Source organism: Eriocheir sinensis, unplaced genomic scaffold (assembly GCF_024679095.1).
Source record: "Eriocheir sinensis breed Jianghai 21 unplaced genomic scaffold, ASM2467909v1 Scaffold111, whole genome shotgun sequence".
Taxonomy (NCBI): Eukaryota; Metazoa; Arthropoda; class Malacostraca; order Decapoda; family Varunidae; genus Eriocheir; species Eriocheir sinensis.
This window is the reverse complement of record NW_026110419.1, coordinates 453,288-470,989: the sequence shown is the minus strand read 5'-3', so window position 1 is coordinate 470,989 and position 17,702 is coordinate 453,288. Positions and strand designations below refer to the sequence as shown.

At 46.6% G+C, this 17,702-nt stretch overlaps 1 protein-coding gene and 2 long non-coding RNA genes across 9 annotated transcripts in view; 1 reads left to right on the top strand and 2 right to left on the bottom strand.

The window, feature by feature from the left end:
- The window catches only part of LOC126989252 (syntaxin-binding protein 5-like), a 71,666-nt gene extending 71,269 nt beyond the window's left edge, over window positions 1–397 (bottom strand). Inside the window, exon 1 of the mRNA XM_050847900.1 lies at window positions 378–397. Within this exon, the coding sequence (XP_050703857.1) occupies window positions 378–397 (20 nt within the window). The remainder of the gene's footprint in view (window positions 1–377) is intronic.
- Window positions 398–14,209: 13,812 nt separating this feature from the next.
- Window positions 14,210–16,024, top strand: LOC126989241 (uncharacterized). 6 transcript variants are annotated; one of them, XR_007743050.1, is made up of 4 exons: window positions 14,210–14,354; window positions 14,745–14,874; window positions 15,403–15,544; window positions 15,681–16,024. It is a non-coding gene; the product is annotated as an uncharacterized LOC126989241 (long non-coding RNA). The 6 variants fall into 6 exon arrangements; XR_007743049.1 differs by having other exon boundaries at window positions 14,680–14,874; window positions 15,471–15,544; XR_007743048.1 differs by having other exon boundaries at window positions 14,680–14,874.
- Window positions 14,263–15,893, bottom strand: LOC126989242 (uncharacterized). 2 transcript variants are annotated; one of them, XR_007743056.1, is made up of 4 exons: window positions 15,775–15,893; window positions 14,907–14,971; window positions 14,647–14,841; window positions 14,263–14,386 (listed from the first exon to the last, which is right to left on the bottom strand). It is a non-coding gene; the product is annotated as an uncharacterized LOC126989242 (long non-coding RNA). The 2 variants fall into 2 exon arrangements; XR_007743055.1 differs by having other exon boundaries at window positions 14,712–14,841.
- Window positions 16,025–17,702: the final 1,678 nt, after the last annotated feature.

The following is a 17,702-nucleotide window of genomic DNA, read 5'->3' as shown; positions in this document are numbered from 1 at the left end:
TATCTCCCACTCGTGTAAAACAGTTCGCCTATGCTGTAGTGGAATGTGTTCTCTTTCCGCCATCGCCAGAGCTGTCTTCCTTCAGTCTGGCGGCGGTGTGTTTCAAGCAGGTCGCAGCAGCCTCGTAACACGGCGGGGATTGTGTATGCAGCGCGTGCGTTCCCTGCTCGTGTGTCCTCTGCCTGCACCGGCAGCCCTGATCTTGGAGGCCGGAGCAGTAACTAAGTCAGCTCGCTCCACCTCAAAACAGTGCGCGGAAGGAACACGCCGGAGAATGTTCATTATTCAGGTACGAGCAAACAAATGCTGTTGTTCAGTTTATTTTATCCATCTCATGCACATCGTCACGCCATAGAAGGCAGCATTAGTTTTGTCACTTGACAACGGGCCGCGCCATTACGGTTGAGAGGACCACTTGACGCTACTCAACAGAAGGCCAGCCCGCCGAGCCCCCGCCGGGATACGGGCGGGGCGGGGCGGGAGGGCAGCGCCGCAGCACAGCGCCCGCACGGCTGGCGGCCCCGAGCCCCCACGGGCCCACAGGACGGCCGTGGCCCGGCCTTTTATGTTGGTGCCTGTTTTACCGAGTGACTGAGCTCCCGTGGAAAACAAGTTGGCTTTTACGCCGCACCAAAGAAATTACCGGCACAAAAAGGGCGAGTCCGAGTCACGCCAGGGAGGCCCGCACAAAACCTCGGCCAGCCCCGGCCAGGCGCCGCCACAATGGAAGGGCAGACTAACTTTCTTGCCGTCTGCAGGAAGGAGAAAGACAAAGAGCCGCGGAGGAGTTGCTCGTTATCTCCGTCGCCAGATTGCGCTCCCGGCCACTGGTGGATTACAGCAGCTTTCAAGATACATTTCCATTTATTGTAACTGTCAGCTGCGAGGGGAAAAAGACAGAACGAGACGGGATAAAAGAAAAGGAGAAAATGGGATAGGAGAAAACACGGGCTGAGCGAGGCTTTGATCAGCAGGGACAAAGGAGAGAGGACGGAGTCACTTCGTCCTGCCTCGCCATCTGCCGGGACGCGAAAAACTACCTCACCTGCTGCTGCCCTCGCCTTTGTTTGTGCCGAGACTTTGTCCGACTCTTTGTGCCGCCCTCAAACTTTGTCTTGTGTCTCACGCTTCTTACGTCCCGGCCGTCATCGAGTTAACTTGAGGCTTCAGCTCTATTCAGGAGCAGTAAGTAGCGGCCTTTTTTTTTTTTTTTTTCATTATTGTTATTTTTTTCATGCCTTTGAACTGCCTCCTTTTCTGTAAAAAAAAAAAATACTGACGGGACGCGACTTACACAGAAAAATATCCTGACCTTCAACATTTAAGTCTGTATTTTTAAACGTATCGGCCCTGCAGTTCGTCTGTTTGAAAAGCCTCTCGTGGAAGTCGCTGGGGTTCTCATGGGCTCCTATGAAAGTCTTGTCAAATGCGTGTTTCTTAGGTTCATGGTACATAAGAAGGATCATACTAAAACCAGGGTGATTCAACTATCCCTGAAATGCCCAAAACTCCTATGAAGGCGTTGTCAAATGCGTGTTTCTTAGGTTCATGGTACATACGAAGTGTCATACTAAACCAGGGTGATTAAACTATCCCTGAAATGTCCAAAACTCCTATGAAAGCGTTGTCAAATGTGTTTCTTAGGTTCATGGTATAGAAGAAGGGTCATACTACCACCAGGATCATTAAACTATCCCTGGAAATGCCCAAACTCCTAGGAAAGCCTTGCCATAATGTGTCCCTGGGCCCCGGAATGTTTAAGACAGTGACCCTTGGAAAACGCATGTAAATTCCGTGCATTACTTGGCTTTGTACCGCTTAATGTGACAAACGTTCAGTAGGAATGATAAAACAAATGCAAGTGACAAGCTGTAAGGAGAGCAATGGCGGGTTGTTCTTCACCGTTTGTCACAAATGTTAAGTAGGAATAAAAAAAAGTTAGTGACAAGCCATAAGGAGAGGATTGGCGGGTGTTATTTTTTACCGTGTGTGTGTCTGTGTGTTGGGCGGGTGTCGCCAAGGCCATGAACAGACCCCAGTTCCATCCATAACAGCTCGGAAGGGAGGGGTTCACCAGGGTCCCAGACAGGCTGCTGTGTCCTGGTAATGGGTGTGTTAGTCTTTCCCGTAGCAGCTGAGTTTGGGTTATGTCGCCAAGGTCATGAACAGACCCCATTCCACCCACCACAGCTAGTAAGGGTCGAGGGGGTTCAGCAGGGTCCCAGAGAGGCTGCTGTGTCCTGGCAATGGGTGTTATTCTTTCCCGTAGCAGCTGTGTGTTGGGTGCATGGTTGGGTAAGATCGCTAGAGCCAAGAACAGCGCCCCAACCAGCAGCGACAGCAGAGGGAGGGTCGAGGGGGTTCACCAGGGTCCCGGGAGGCTGCTGTGACCTGGATTGGCGGGTCGCGGTGATGAGCGAGCAAACAAACCTCGTCTTGACAAGCGCAGCGGAGGCGGAGCACTACCACCACCACAGGTTTATAAATGGATGAAGGGCTTTAATAAGGGAGATATTCATAAGGTTTTGTTGGTAAGAGAACCGGGTAGGACACGAAGTAATGGGTTTAAACTGGATAAATTCAGATTCAACAAGGACATAGGCAAAAATTGGTTTACTAACAGGGTTGTGGATGAGTGGAATAGGCTTAGCAGTCATGTGGTGAGTGCCAATACAATTGTCACATTCAAAAATAGATTAGATAAATTCATGGACAGCGATATTAGGTGGGGTTAGATAAACGGAAGCTTAGGGTTAAAGGAGCTGCCTTGTATAGGCCTACCGGCCTCTTGCAGACTCCAACGTTCTTATGTTCTTATGTTCTAGCCACCCACCCCCTCTCCTCTCCTCCCACCTTTCCGTGCGTCACCGCCAGGGAAGTCATCAGTATTTTTACCACAAGACGAGTTACTAGATTTTTCTCATGCGCGTGCAATCGTGTCCGACATCAAAGCTTACAGCGCCACAAGGAAGGCAGCGAGCGGATGAGTGGTCAGGCATATTCTCAAGCATTTCGGGGCTTACACACACACTTACATTTCTTAAAAGTTTGGTATAGGTTATGTTAATATTTCCATGGGTAGTTTTATGAGTCTAGTGGTAGTCTGACAAGACCTCTGCACCATGAACGTGAAAGCACACTCATTAGAACCCGACTCGTCTCCTTTGTGGCCTTTGGAAATAGTTGTTGTGAGAGCCTTAGATCCATATCCTCAAACATTTCCAGGCTTACACACTCACCCACATTTGTTAAGGCTTTGGTATAGGTTAAGTTTGTATTTCAGAGGGTTGTTTTATGAGCCTAGTGATAGTTTGACAAGGCCTCTGCACCATGAACGTGACAACACACTCTTGAGAACCCGATTCATCTCCTTTGTGGCCTTTGAAATAAATTGTTGTGAGTGTCGAAAGCCCCTGAGAACACGGACCTCAACTAATCAAGGAACTTTATTCTGAGTCGGCGCAGAGCAATGTTTGAGAAGCTGTGTAACATCCATCTCTTTGTACACACACTCTTTGCATCACCTCTCCTTCTCTCCCTCCCCACTGACGTTACCTGGTCTCTTGTTTTAGTCCCTTCACTCCCAGCTGTCCTCATTTCCTTCCTCTGTTGTCCATGGATACTTTTTTCCTGCTTGTCGAGGGAGCAGCCAAAATGTGTGTTAGCTATGCCCCTCCCACCTCATTACCACGTCTCTCATTATTTTGTAGTCCTTCCTTTTGTGTTAGTCTAATGTTTGAGTATACAGGTTCATATCCATTTGACATATACTTTTTTTCACAAGTTGACTGACAAAAAGGGCATCACCAAAACATGTAGAAACTATGCCCCTCCCACCTCATTACCACGTCTCTCATTATTTTGTAGTCCTTCCTTCCTTTTGTGTTAGTCTAATGCTTGGGTACACAGGTTCATATCCATTTGACATATACTTTCCTCCACAAGTTGACTGGCTAAAGGGTACCACCAAAATATGTATAAAATATGTATAAAGCCACTTCCCCTTCATTATCACGTGTCATTTGTGGTCCTTCCTTTTGTGTTAGTCTAATGTTCGGGTATACAGGTCCATATCCATTTGACATTCACCTCCGTAAGTTGACTGCCTATAGGGCAGGGTTTCTCTACCCTTTTTCGGCAGTGGCCCCCTCCAAGGTAATTTGAGTTCTCGTGGCCCCCCCTAAGTTACTACATCTTGGGAAGTGGATAAAGTAATGATCGTTGTTAGGATCAGCCTTCCTGAGTCCTAACGCGTCCAATACTGGTACCACTACGTACACGAACATGCTCTGACAGTCTGACTAAATTCTTTAGCGCTGCCTTATGTTAACGTGTAAGCAGGAAAAAGATATACTGTGTAAAAAAAAAGCAGATAAAAGCTGTCTTCTCTTTTTTCAGGAAAATTGAAGGACAAACGGACCAAAATGGTAAAGAATGTCCTTAAAAGGACAAACATAGCAACCCTAAATCCAGTGTTGCCAGCTCATGGGAAGTGAGCGTTGCCAGGATTACGCAAAAAGACGCTGAAGTCGCTAAATGAAGCAGTAGAACAGCTGATAAGAAAACACCATATAACAAATATGAAAATATTAAGCTCATATGAGCAACGCAAACTTAGGAAGTTCTGTGGCCCCCTGTGGCCCCCCATTTTCCTAATTTTGTTCTATGGCCCCTGAAAATTTCTCATGGCCCCCAGAGGACCACATGGCCCACGTTGAGAAACCCTGCTACAGGGTGCCAACACAGTGTCTATTAATCATGCATTCTTCACCTAATTGCCACGTCTTTCATTGGTAGTCCTTCCTATTGTGTTATTCTACTCTTTGGCGATACAAGTTCACATCCATTTGACGTTTTTCTCTGTGCGCTGACTGGCTGAAGGGTAAACACAACCATTCCCAGCCTTCAATTTTAAGTCTATTTCTATTCCTCCCTTCCGTGCTCAGTTTGTATTTGCCAGTGTACGTTCAAAGCTTCATATCCACCTGACATACTCTCCTCCGTTCGTTGACTGTCTAAAGGCACATTCCTGTCCTTCAACGTAACTCCTCCGCGGGTCGTTCTATCCACCACGCTGCCCTTCCCTTCCCTCCCTACTTCCCCTTTACTCCCTTTTCCCTTCTGCCTTCATTTGCCTCAGTCTGCTCTGTACGTTGACTCACTAAAGAAAGGTTAAGTTAAACACGCATTGCTATCCGTCTTTTTTTACTCCTATATTCTTCCCTTTTGTGCTCTACTGATGGTCGTTAATACAAGCTCATACCCATTTGACACACATATATATACGTTCCTTCATAAGTTGGCAGGTTAAAAGGTTCCCCCCACCTATTAACTAAGTCTTTCATGTACACTCCTTCCTTTTCTGCTTTATTCTGCTTTCTGTGTGGCGGCGTACGTTCATATCCATTTAACATTCTCCTTCTCTGTCCGTTGAGACTAAAGGTTAAGCTAAACACACACGTCAGCATTCCTGTCCTTCATCGTGACTCCTCCTCGGGTCATCCAATCCACCTCGCTGCCTCCATTCACCGCTTCTGCCTCGCCCACTCATGCCTCACCACCACCACCACCACCACCCACGCCTCCACATCCTCGACCTTTCCTCCCTCAAGCCACCCCTACACACACCCTCACCCCGTCCCCTCCCCGCCCAGACTCACACCCACACCCTCAATCATCCAATAGTCTGAGACCCGCGAGGCTTGTTCTATTAACACACACACACACACACACACACACACACACACACACACACACACACACACACACACACACACACACACACACACACACACACACACACACACACACACACACATTTGACAAGTGTTCCCTAGGAGTTTTAGGGGGCATTTCCAGGGGTAGTTTTATGACCCTGGTACTAGGTTAACCATTCTCCTATACCATGAACGTGAAAAAAAAACTAAAAAACCCGATTCATCTCCTTTTTGTCCTTTGATGTAATAGTTGATGTGAGCGGCGGCGTCTGAGCATACCGACCACTCTCTCTATCTCTATCAGTAATTTTATTAGCAATTCCTCCTCTTCTTCCTCCTCCTCCTTAAGTCATTCCCGCATTCCCTCCCTTCTTTACATGCCCCTCCCTCTTTCTTTCCTTCTTTCCCCTTCCTTCTCTCTCTTTTGCCTCCTTCTCACTCTTTCAGTAAATCTATCAGCCATTCCTTCTCTGCTTATTCATCTTCTTTCATTTGCTATTATATTTTTTTTTAGTATTCCCTCCCTTCTGTACAAGTCCCTTCCTCTCTCTCTCTCTCTCCCCCTCCCCCTCTCTCTCTTTCTCTTTCACCTCTTTCCCTTCCTTCCCTCTTTCCTTTCCCTTCCCTTCCTCCTTCTCCGTACCTCTACCTTCCCTTCCCCTACGTTCTTCCTCGTCCTTTCCCATACCATTTTCCTCTAACCATCCTATCCCACACCATCTCCGCCCTACTCGTTCTCTTTCCTTCCCTTCTCTTCCCTCCTTCCTACCCTGTCCCTTCTCCCTTTTACCCCTTCCAAATCCCTTCCCCTTCCTCCTCCCACGTCCCTTTCCCTCCCCGTCCATTCCCCTAACTTTTTCCCTTCTTTCCTCTTCCCTTCTCTAATATTGTCAGCCATTTCTCATCCTCCTACAGACACTTGCGTTCCCTTCCTTCTCAACAAGCGTGTCATCGTGCCCATATCCGCGCTCTCTGATGCCATCCTCTCACTCGTTGAAATGCAAATCACCTTTTTTAGTCGTGGTGTAACAAGTCTTTCGCCCACTTCCTAGTCCGCTGTTTTCATTCTCTCTCCCTTCTGTTGAGCCCCTCGAGGGAACACGCGGCCTGCAAGTGTGTTCTCCCTTCCCCTTATTCCCCTTCTTCACCGTCCCTTCTCTCCCCTACCTTACCTCCTTCTCGGTCTCTTCCCCTTCCTCCTTCACCTCCCTTCTTTCCCCTTCCTCCTTCCTCCTTTCCATCCCTTCTTTTCCCTCCTTACCTGTCTCTTCCCTTCCTTTCCCCTCCCTTCTTTTCCCTTACTCCTTCCTTTCTCTCCTTCCCATCTCTTCTTTTACCTCCTTCCCTGTTTCTTCCCCTTCCTTTCCCCTCCCTTCTTTTCCCTTACTCCTTCCTTTCTCTCCTTCCCATCTCTTCTTTTACCTCCTTCCCTGTTTCTTCACCTTCCTTTCCCCTCCCTTCTTCCCCCGTTCCTTCCTTTCTCTCCTTCCCCTCTCTCCTTTCTCTGTCTCTTCCCCTTCTTACTTACTCCCTTCTCTTCTTTCCTCTTCCTTGACGTGCCTCTCCTTCCTTCCCCTCCCTTCTCTCTCCTCCTCCCTTTTCCCTGTTCATTCCTCTTTCTCCTTTTACTCCATTCTTACAGCTCCATACACGTCCCTTCCTCTCCTCCTTTCTTCCCCTTCCCTTTCCCTCTAATCTTCCTTTCCCGTCCCTTCCTCTCCCTCCTTCCTTTCTTTTACCATCCCTCCTCCCCCTTGCCTTCCCTTCCCCTCAAACCTTCCTTTCCTAACCCTTCATTTGCCTATTAGCTTGTCCTCCGTTGCGTTTTCCTTCCTAGTGCAAGAGTGTTCCTTTCCCCTCTCTCCCTCCTTCCTCCCTCCCTTCTTAATTTCCCTTCCCCTTCTCCCTCTTTCCTTCCCTTCATGTCTCTCTTAGCTTGTCCTCCGCCCCGTTTCCCTCCTCGTTGCAAATGTTCGTGCGTGCGCCGGAGATCAACAGCTTCAGCGTGTTAGCATTGTGGTGAGTCAGGGCGGGAAGGTTCACTGCTCGGCACGAACTAATATTTGTAAACACCTTATCCGCCGTGGGTGTCGGATCAGCCTGGCGACGGTTGCACTGGATTCCTTTACACACACACTGACGCATTCACTCCCTCTGCCTGGCCGTGGATTGCTGCGTCATGTGGGTATTGACGTTTGAGGCGTGTATTCTCAGCTGCAACAAACTTCCCAAGGCCACAAAGAAGATTAGTCAGGTTCTCAAGTGTTTTTTTCACGTTCATGGTGCAGAAGCCTTGTCACACTATCACTAAGCCCATAAAACTACCCATGGAAATGCCTACAACCTTTACCAAACGCTTTCGCCTCTCACAGTCAATATTTTCAAAGGCCACAAAGGAGGTTAGTCGGGTTCTCATGGGTGTTATTTTTACGTTCATGGTGCAGAGGCCTCGTCAAACTATCACTAGGCTCATAAAACTACTCATGGAAATACTAACACAACCAAAACATCTACGAAAGTCTTACCAAATGTGGGTGTGTGAGCGCGGAAATGTTTGAGACTATAAGTGTTAAAGAGAAGAGAAGTATGAGGCGTGGAGGAGTTAGATATATGAGGAGTACGAGGCGTGAAGGTGAGGATAAAGAGGAATATGAGGTTTGAAGGTATAAAGGTTAGGTTAGGTTAGGTTAGGTTAGTTATTTAGCTAGTAGCACATTTTGGCGATCTTTTATATCAACCTCTCACCAAAGAAATTAAACGTCCCACACACCCACACACATATCGACGGGTGAAAGTGAAAACAAAGAGGAATATGAGGTTTGAAGGTGTGAAGATGTTATTTTTTTTACAGTAAAGGAAGCAGCTCAAGGGCAAAAGAATGAAGAATAATAATGAAAAAAGCCCGCTAAACACTGCCCTTATAATAAATAACAAAAAAGAGTTCAGAAGAGTGGCCAAAAGAGAGGTCAACTTCAGTCAGAGGTCAGTTTCGGTCAGTAAGATAGTTTGTTGGTTAGATACTGCAGGCAAATTTTGACGAACTTTTTTTCTAACCCGCCATCAAAGAACCTAAACTACCCCGCAACACACACATCCCTTCCCTTCTCCTTCCCGTCCCTCCCCCTTTCTTTCCCTCACTCCTTCCCTTTCCTTCCCTTCTTTTCCTCCTTCCCCGTCTCTTTCTGTTCTCTCCCTTTCCCTTCCCTCCTTCCCGTTCCTTCTTTTCCATCCTTTCCCTTGAGAACAAAGAGAAATATGAGGTTGAAAAGTGTGTGGTGTTAGTTTTAGTTAGTTAGTTAGTTTGTTAGTGATACATTCTGACTAACCGTTTTCTAACCCCCCAGGAAATAGCTTAAGCGCCTCCCCCCCCTACACACGTTGGTGGTCACTGCCCCCCAAAAGACCGTACGCTATTATATGGGTGGGTAAACAGTGACAGACCCAGCACACACACACACACACACACACACACACACACACACACACACACACATATGGTTGCTCCTCTCCCCTGCCTTCCCTTCCTCCCCTTCCCCTGCCTCGCCCTGCCCCCTCTCCGCCGCCCTCATGGCATACTTGAGGCTGTTGGTGTGACGCGCCCCGCCCCTCACCAACACGAAAAGGATGTTGTTAGTGGGGCACTGAGCTTACTTTCCTTCTTCCTTCTTTTCTTTCCCGTTGACTTAGTGGTTAGTTTGAAGTCTATTTGTAAAGTCTATCATGCTTACAAATGACTGAAACAATGAAGAACAGCACCGCTTCTTGCACTTGACTTCCATAGTGAATCATTTTGAAGGCCTTGGAACTTTACTTTTCTTTTTCCTTCCTTCCCTCTCCAATTGCTTGACTTACTCGTTGGTTTTAGGTCCATTTCAAAGGCCATTCAAGCTTAAAAATGACTACAGAGATGGAAAAAACACAGCTTCTTTAATACGACTTCATTTGTTAATCATTTGGAAGTCCATGACTAAAACAATGGAAGAAACACAACTTTATACCTCATTTGCATTTACATTTGGAAGGTTTCTTATGTTTAAAAATGACTTAAACCAATGTTATATAATAGTTTCTTTTATACGACTTCACTTGTTCATCATTTGGAAGGCTTTTCATGTTTTAAACTTACTAAAACCAAGAGCAAACACAATTGTCTCACATCCCCGGTGCAGAAGCTTTGTCAAACTATAACTAGGCTCATAAGACTATTCAGGGAAAACAAACACAACCTCTGCAAAAGCAATATCAAATGTCTGAGAATGTGGGCCAAAGACGCGTGCCCGACCAAAGCCTTTAGACCCGCCCTCGCCGCCACGCCAGCCCAGTGCGGGACGAGCTCACCACTGCCGCTGGGATGACAAGAGCTCGAGGCCGTTCACCTTATTGAGAGAGTAGATTAAGCGCTTCCTTGTTGTCCTTACGGCGACTGAATTCCTAATGGACATGTCTGCGAGGAACTACTGGGAGAATATGTTTGTTTGTGTGTGAGTGAATGTATGTATGTGTGTATAGAGAGAGAGAGAGAGAGAGAGAGAGAGAGAGAGAGAGAGAGAGAGAGAGAGAGAGAGAGAGAGAGAGAGAGAGAGAGAGAGAGAGAGAGAGAGAGAGAGAGAGAGAGAGAGAGAGAGAGAGAGAGAGAGAGAGAGAGAGAGAGAGAGAGAGAGAGAGAGAGAGAGAGAGAGAGAGAGAGAGCGCATCATGGATTAGGTAACAAACAAAAAATAAAGATAATCTAACAACAAACAAGAACGAGAAATGGACTCGGCGGGACACAGCACGCGGAGAACTGCCATCAGGAGGACAGCCAACGCAACAGTGACGACCCAGAACACGTACACGTCAGGGCGGGCAGAGGGCGAGCAGGTGGAGAGATTACATTAGATCACTGGCCGGAGCAGGATGGAGTACACTAACATCAAACAGAGAAAGGTAGAGGAACAGACAACTGGGAAAGGCCTTTGTAATAGACTAGTAATAACTTAAGATGGTGAATATTAGAGTATTGCAGTCACTTAAGTTAGAGCATTTGCCGGAGCAGGATGGCGTAATCTAACATCAAACAGAGAAAGGTGGAGGACGTTGGGAAAGGCCTTTGTTTTGTATTGGACTAACAAGGCCTTAAGATGAAGATTAGATTAAGTTTGAGTATTTGCCAAACCACGATGGAGTATAATATCAGAGAAAGGTGGAGGCCATTGAGAAAGACCTCTGTTCTGCCATAGACTGACGATATGAGGTTTACAGCGTCAATCCCTAAAGTTAGAGCATTTGCCAGAGCAGGATGAAGAAGTCTAACACCTAACATAGAAAGGTGGAGGACGTTGGGAAAGGCCTTTGTTTTGTATTGGACTAACAAGGCCTTAAGATGAAGATTAGATTAAGTTTGAGTATTTGCCAAACCACGATGGAGTATACTATCAGAGAAAGGTGGAGGACGTTGGGAAAGGCCTTTGTTCTGCAGTAGACTAGCAATGCCTGAAGATGAAGATTATATTAAGTTAAGAGTATTTGCCAAAGCACGATGGAGTAATATATTAAACAGAGAGGGGTGGAGGACGTTGGGAAAGGCCTCTATGCTGCAGTGGACTAGTCATGACTGAAGATTATGAAGGTCAGAGTGGGGTTAGGTTAGGTTAGGTGGGGTTAGGAGAGGTGGATGACGTTGGGAAAGGCCTCTATGCTGCAGTGGACTAGTAATGGGTGAAGATTATGAAGATCGGATTGACTAGTGGCGTTAGGTGGGGTCAGGTTCACGGGAGCTGCCTTGTATACGCCCACCGGCCTCTCGCAGACTCCTTGGTTAGTATTGGCAGACACTTCCCCTCACACCAACTATTTCCAAAGGCCAAAAAGGGGACCAATTGGGTTCTCATGAGAGTGTTTTCAGGTTCATGGTACAGAAGAAGAACCAAACTACTACTAGGACCATTAAAATACTCCTGGAAATACCGAAAACTCATACGAAAACCGTGTCAAATATGTGAGCTCGGGCGCCTAAATGGGTTAAGATTCGTTTTAGGTCCGTGCCAGTATCTCATTACCTACTTTATGAAACATCAGTATCTCTTCATATATCTTTTCTACAAACCTTTAACAGTCATGGAAACGCTTTGAAAATCCAATTCAAGGAGTCTTTTTTTACTCCTGAAAATAGGGGATAATGTTTACGAAAGCGCGTCGCCTCCTCTGGCAGCGGCCGCGGCGACGCTGCAGCCGGTGTTGCGAGAAATACCTCCTCGCTGAAATAAGTCACATATACATGTGGGGAGGGTCCAGGGGGGGGCGTAGACCCCCCTGGTTAGAAGGGGGGCTCGAGGGGGGCGCAGTCCCCCCGTTAGTAGGTCGTAAAGTTCGGTTGGAGTAGTTTAACTATGCTCCCCGACCCTAAACCCTCTGCGAGCTATTTCACGGCTGCGCTTTCGTAAACATACAGCACGTTTGTAAGCTCCCCAACTAAACACAAAACACGACGAAAATTCCTTGTATAGTTTTTTTTTCACATTTGTTACCTTTTTTTATGCTGTAAGGAAAAAAAAAAAAACTATACAAGGAATTTTCGTCGTGTTTTGTGTTCGGTTGGGGAGCTTACAAGCGTGCTGTACTGGACTGTAAGACTGGCCCTTAACATCAGGTTCTTTGTTTTCGCTACCTTTTATTTGCATTATATTCGTCACACATGAGTCATCCCTTTACTTTTAGTTGTTGTTGTTTTCATGGGAACCCTGGAGCCTAGATTTAGGTCAGATGAGAGTGTGACGTCATCATGCTGTGCGTGGAACGACTGTGTATTCTTATAGTATTTCCACGAGAAACTATATAGAGGTGTACAGATAGAACCTAGAAGAGGGTAAGTGGAGGAAGAAAAGGAGGAAGAGGAGGAAGCAGCGGAAGAGGTGGAGGAAGACTTTAATCCAGACCCAATAATTCGTAGATAAAACTTTCTTCTCATAAGGATCGAACCCCATTTTGCTTCCCCATCTCTTTCATAACATTTACCCGTTCAGTCATTTTTTCCGACATACTCATAGAATAAGTTCCGCACAATGGCAATATAAATAAAAAAGCTGCATGCTGAACTTTCATCAACATCAAATGAAACTCCTATGATGTGAAAACTCAATGAATCAATGAAAGAAAAGAAAAAAAGAGAAAAAGCACTTGATGGCAGCTATTTTTTTCGTGTGTTTGTGGGAGGAGAAGTGGCTGACAGACTTTTTGTGTGTTATTGTTTTACCTTTGAGCTGCTTCCTGTGATGCGAAAATAAACAGATAAATGGGAGAGAAAAAAAGGAGAAAAGCACATGATGGTGACTGCTTTCTGATTGTGGGAGAAGTGGTTATCGTTTTTTGTGTGTGCGCTGTGTGTTAACGTTTGCCTGCTATGATGCGAAAATAAATATATAAATGGGAGAGAGAAAAAGAGAAAAAAACACATGATGGTGAGTGTTTTCTGATTTTGGGAGAAGTGGTTGGTGTTTTTTTAGTGAGTGTGTTTTGTTTTGTCTTTGAGCCGCCTGCTGTGATGCCAATACATTAATAAATAATTAACAGTGCATATCCTTAACCCAACAAGAGGACACTCGACTTATACATGACAACTCCTAGGCCGGTATTCTCAGACGCTTCTGTCTCTCATACCAACTTTTTCCACAGGGGTCAAAGCAGATCAGTCTGATTCTCATGAGTGTTTTTTTTAGGTCCATAGTACAGATAGGAGGTCAGACTACCACCAGGGTCATTAAACTACCCCTGGCAATACCCACAACGCCTACGAAAGCTGTGTGTGTGTGTGTGTGTGTGTGTGTGTGTGTGAGAGAGAGAGAGAGAGAGAGAGAGAGAGAGAGAGAGAGAGAGAGAGAGAGAGAGAGAGAGAGAGAGAGAGAGAGAGAGAGAGAGAGAGAGAGAGAGAGAGAGAGAGAGAGAGAGAGAGAGAGAGAATTAAATAAATAAATTCATAGATGGAGAGCAAGGATGAAAGAAAGGGAGAAATAGAATGAAATAGAGAATAGAAAATAAAGAGACAGACGACTAAAGAGAAGTGGGCCCCGATGCGAATGTTAGGAAACTCTAGCAGGCCGTCCTCGTGAGCGTCAGCACTCTCACTGGTGTTTTCTCTCGGCAGGTGTGTGGTGCAATTTACACCTGAATGGTGTTAATTGGTGAGCAGATTCCTACCAAGTAAAATCAATCCATCAATCAATCAGAGAAGGAAAATATAATAAAAAAGAAAAATTGGAATGAGAAAGAAAAGGGAAATGGATGCTGCGTCGCAAGCCGTCGCGAGGATTCCTTTGGATGCTTGTGCGTTTCCCAGGCCCGTCGGTCTTCCATCCCTGAACCGATAAACGCGGTGACCGGCGCCTTCACAGTAATTATGATTAATTTTATAATCCAGTCTAGTAGTTTTAAGAAGCGAGTTCTTGCATCCTCGCCTCGGCGGGGGTGTGGAGTGCCAGCGAGCCCAAGGTCTCCCTGGCGAGCATGGCAGGAATGGAGGGCTCCAGGCAGGGCTCCTCGGCGTCCCTCCGGGCCCCGACGGAGGTGCCGGAGATCTTCCGGCTACAAACCCGGGCAGGTGGAGCTCGTTAGCCGTGGTAGGCAATCTGCCTAGGAGAGCAAACTCTATACAAACCCGGGCAGGTGAGGCTCGTTAGCCGTGGAAGGCAATTCACCTAGGAGAGCAAACTCTAAACAAACCCGGGCAGGTGAGGCTCGTTAGCCGTGGTAGGCAATTCACCTAGGAGAGCAAACTCTAAACAAACCCGGGCAGGTGAGGTTCGTTAGCCGTGGAAGGCAATTCACCTAGGAGAGCAAACTCTAAACAAACCCGGGCAGGTGGAGCTCGTTAGCCGTGGTAGGCAATTCACCTAGGAGAGCAAACTCTATACAAACCCGGGCAGGTGGTGCTCGTTAGCCGTGGTAGGCAATTCACCTAGGAGAGCAAACTCTATACAAACCCGGGCAGGTGGAGGTCGTTAGCCGTGGTAGGCAATTCACCTAGGAGAGCAAACTCTATACAAACCCGGGCAGGTGAGGCTCGTTAGCCGTGGTAGGCAATTCACCTAGGAGAGCAAACTCTATACAAACCCGGGCAGGTGGAGGTCGTTAGCCGTGGTAGGCAATTCACCTAGGAGAGCAAACTCTAAACAAACCCGGGCAGGTGGAGCTCGTCAGCCGTGGTAGGCAATTCACCTAGGAGAGCAAACTCTATACAAACCCGGGCAGGTGGAGGTCGTTAGCCGTGGTAGGCAATTCACCTAGGAGAGCAAACTCGAACAATAAACCTGGGCAGGTGGAGGTCGTCAGCCGTGGTAGGCAATTCACCTAGGAGAGCAAACTCTAAACAAACCCGGGCAGGTGGAGGTCGTTAGCCGTGGTAGGCAATTCACCTAGGAGAGCAAACTCTAAACAAACCCGGGCAGGTGGAGGTCGTTAGCCGTGGTAGGCAATTCACCTAGGAGAGCAAACTCTAAACAAACCCGGGCAGGTGGAGCTCGTAAGCCGTGGTAGGTAACTCACCTAGGAGAGCAAACTCCGAACAACAAACCCGGGCAGGTGGAGGTCGTCAGCCGTGGAGGCAATTCACCTAGGAGAGCAACCTGAACAACAAACCCGGGCAGGTGGAGCTCGTCAGCCGTGGTAGGCAATCTGCCTAGGAGAGCAAACTCCGAACAACAAACCCGGGCAGGTGGAGCTCGTCAGCCGTGGTAGGCAATCTGCCTAGGAGAGCAAACTCCGAACAATAAACCCGGGCAGGTGGAGCTCGTCAGCCGTGGTAGGCAATCTGCCTAGGAGAGCAAACTCCGAACAATAAACCCGGGCAGGTGGAGGTCGTCAGCCGTGGTAGGCAGTCTGCCTAGGAGAGCAAACTCCGAACAATAAACCCGGGCAGGTGGAGGTCGTCAGCCGTGGTAGGCAGTCTGCCTAGGAGAGCAAACTCCGAACAATAAACCCGGGCAGGTGGAGGTCGTCAGCCGTGGTAGGCAATCTGCCTAGGAGAGCAAACTCCGAACAATAAACCCGGGCAGGTGGAGGTCGTCAGCCGTGGTAGGCAATTCACCTAGGAGAGCAAACTCCGAACAATAAACCCGGGCAGGTGGAGGTCGTCAGCCGTGGTAGGCAATCTGCCTAGGAGAGCAAACTCTAAATAAACCCGGGCTTGTGGTGCTCGTTATACTGTCGTAGACAATCCACGCGATGGGAACACCAAAGAAAAGGAAAATAAAAAAGAACACCAGAAAAATGGAAAATACAGAAACGAAACATCAAGAAAAGAAACAAAAAGATCATCCACCTTTAGGCCCTAACATCGCCAAAATTATGGGTGGGTCTCTTCTGGGGAGAAAGCGGCTCATCCAGACCAAAGAACATCAACAAAAGGATGATATGAATAAATGAACATAAAAAACAACAAAGAAAAACACATCAAGGAAAGAAAAATATAACAAACATCATCCACCTTCCGGCCCTGACTAACATCACCAAAATTATGGGTGGGTCTCTTCTGGGGAGAAAGCGGCTCACCCAGACCAAAGAACATCAACAAGGGATGATATAGAAAAGAACACCAAAAAAATATGGAAAAAGAACAGAAAAAACATCGAAAAAGAAAAGCAACAGAAATAAATAAGCAACATCGAGAAAAGAGAAATACAAAGAAACATCATCCACCTTTCGGTCCCAAACAACATCACCAAAATTATGGATGGGTCTCTTCTGGGAGGAAAGCGGCTCATCCAGACCAAGGAACATCAACAAAAGGATGATGGGAAAAAAATAACAACAAAAAACATCAAAAAGAAGTAAGAAGAAAAAGAACAGGAAAACATCGAAAAAGAAAACAAAAGCAATAAAAAGAACGAAAAACACGACATCAAGAAAATAAAATAAAACAAACGTCATCCACTTTTCGGCCCTAACAACATCTCCAAAATTATGGGAGGGTCTCTTCTGGGAGGAAAGCGGCTCACCCAGACCAACGAACATCAACAAAAGGATGATAGGAAAAAAGAACATCAAAAAAGAAAACCAACAGCAAGAAAACACAAAGGAAAAAAGAAAAAAAGAAAAGAAAAAGAAAACAAATAGAAAAAAGAAAAGAAAGAAAGAAAAGGAAAAAGAAAAAACAAAATAACAAAATAAAATAAAAATAAATAAACAAAATAATATAAATAAATAAATAAATAAATATAGATTATAGTAAAATTAACTAACTGACTCTAACTGCTTAACTAACTATCAAACTATCTATTTAACTAACCTATCTAACTAACGGTAATACAGCTGTTTGACTACCCATTAACAAACAAACTAACAAACCACTTAACGATCTAACATGGATAATGAGGTAAGATGGGATTAGACTTACAGGAGCTGCCTTGTATAGACCAACCGGCCTCTTGCAGACTCCTTACGTTCTTATGTTATTTTACGTTTATGAATATGGCCCTTAAACCCCATTCACACCTGTACTAATACCTGACTGGTTGGGTGACTCTTCTACCTCTGCCTGCCTCCCCTCCTGCTACTGTCTCCGCTATCAGCACACAATCTTCCTTCAACTCCCCACTAATACTCACTTCCCTACATTCAACCACTAACCCCCCCCCCCCACACACACACACACATACACGCATAAAACTATCAAACCCTCATTTAAAACAATATCTCAAACACTCACAAGAAAAAACACCAGGACGCAACACTGTATAAGGCAAAGATGATGGTGGGAAGAGGGGTGAAGGGGGGGGGGGGAGGTCACACGATAACCTACGCATTACCCCGGCGCGCTCCTCCGTCCCCTTGGCCCGTGACCCCGCGCAGATAACAGCAGACCCCCTCTGCCGGCGACACAGGACCGATTGTGACACGCAGGTTACCTCAGTTTACCTTTCCCAGGCATACCCATTTCACTGACCCACGCGTGAGGAGGAGGAGGAGGAGGCTAAAATAGCAAAGGAAAAAGACGACGAGGTAGAGGTCAAGAAA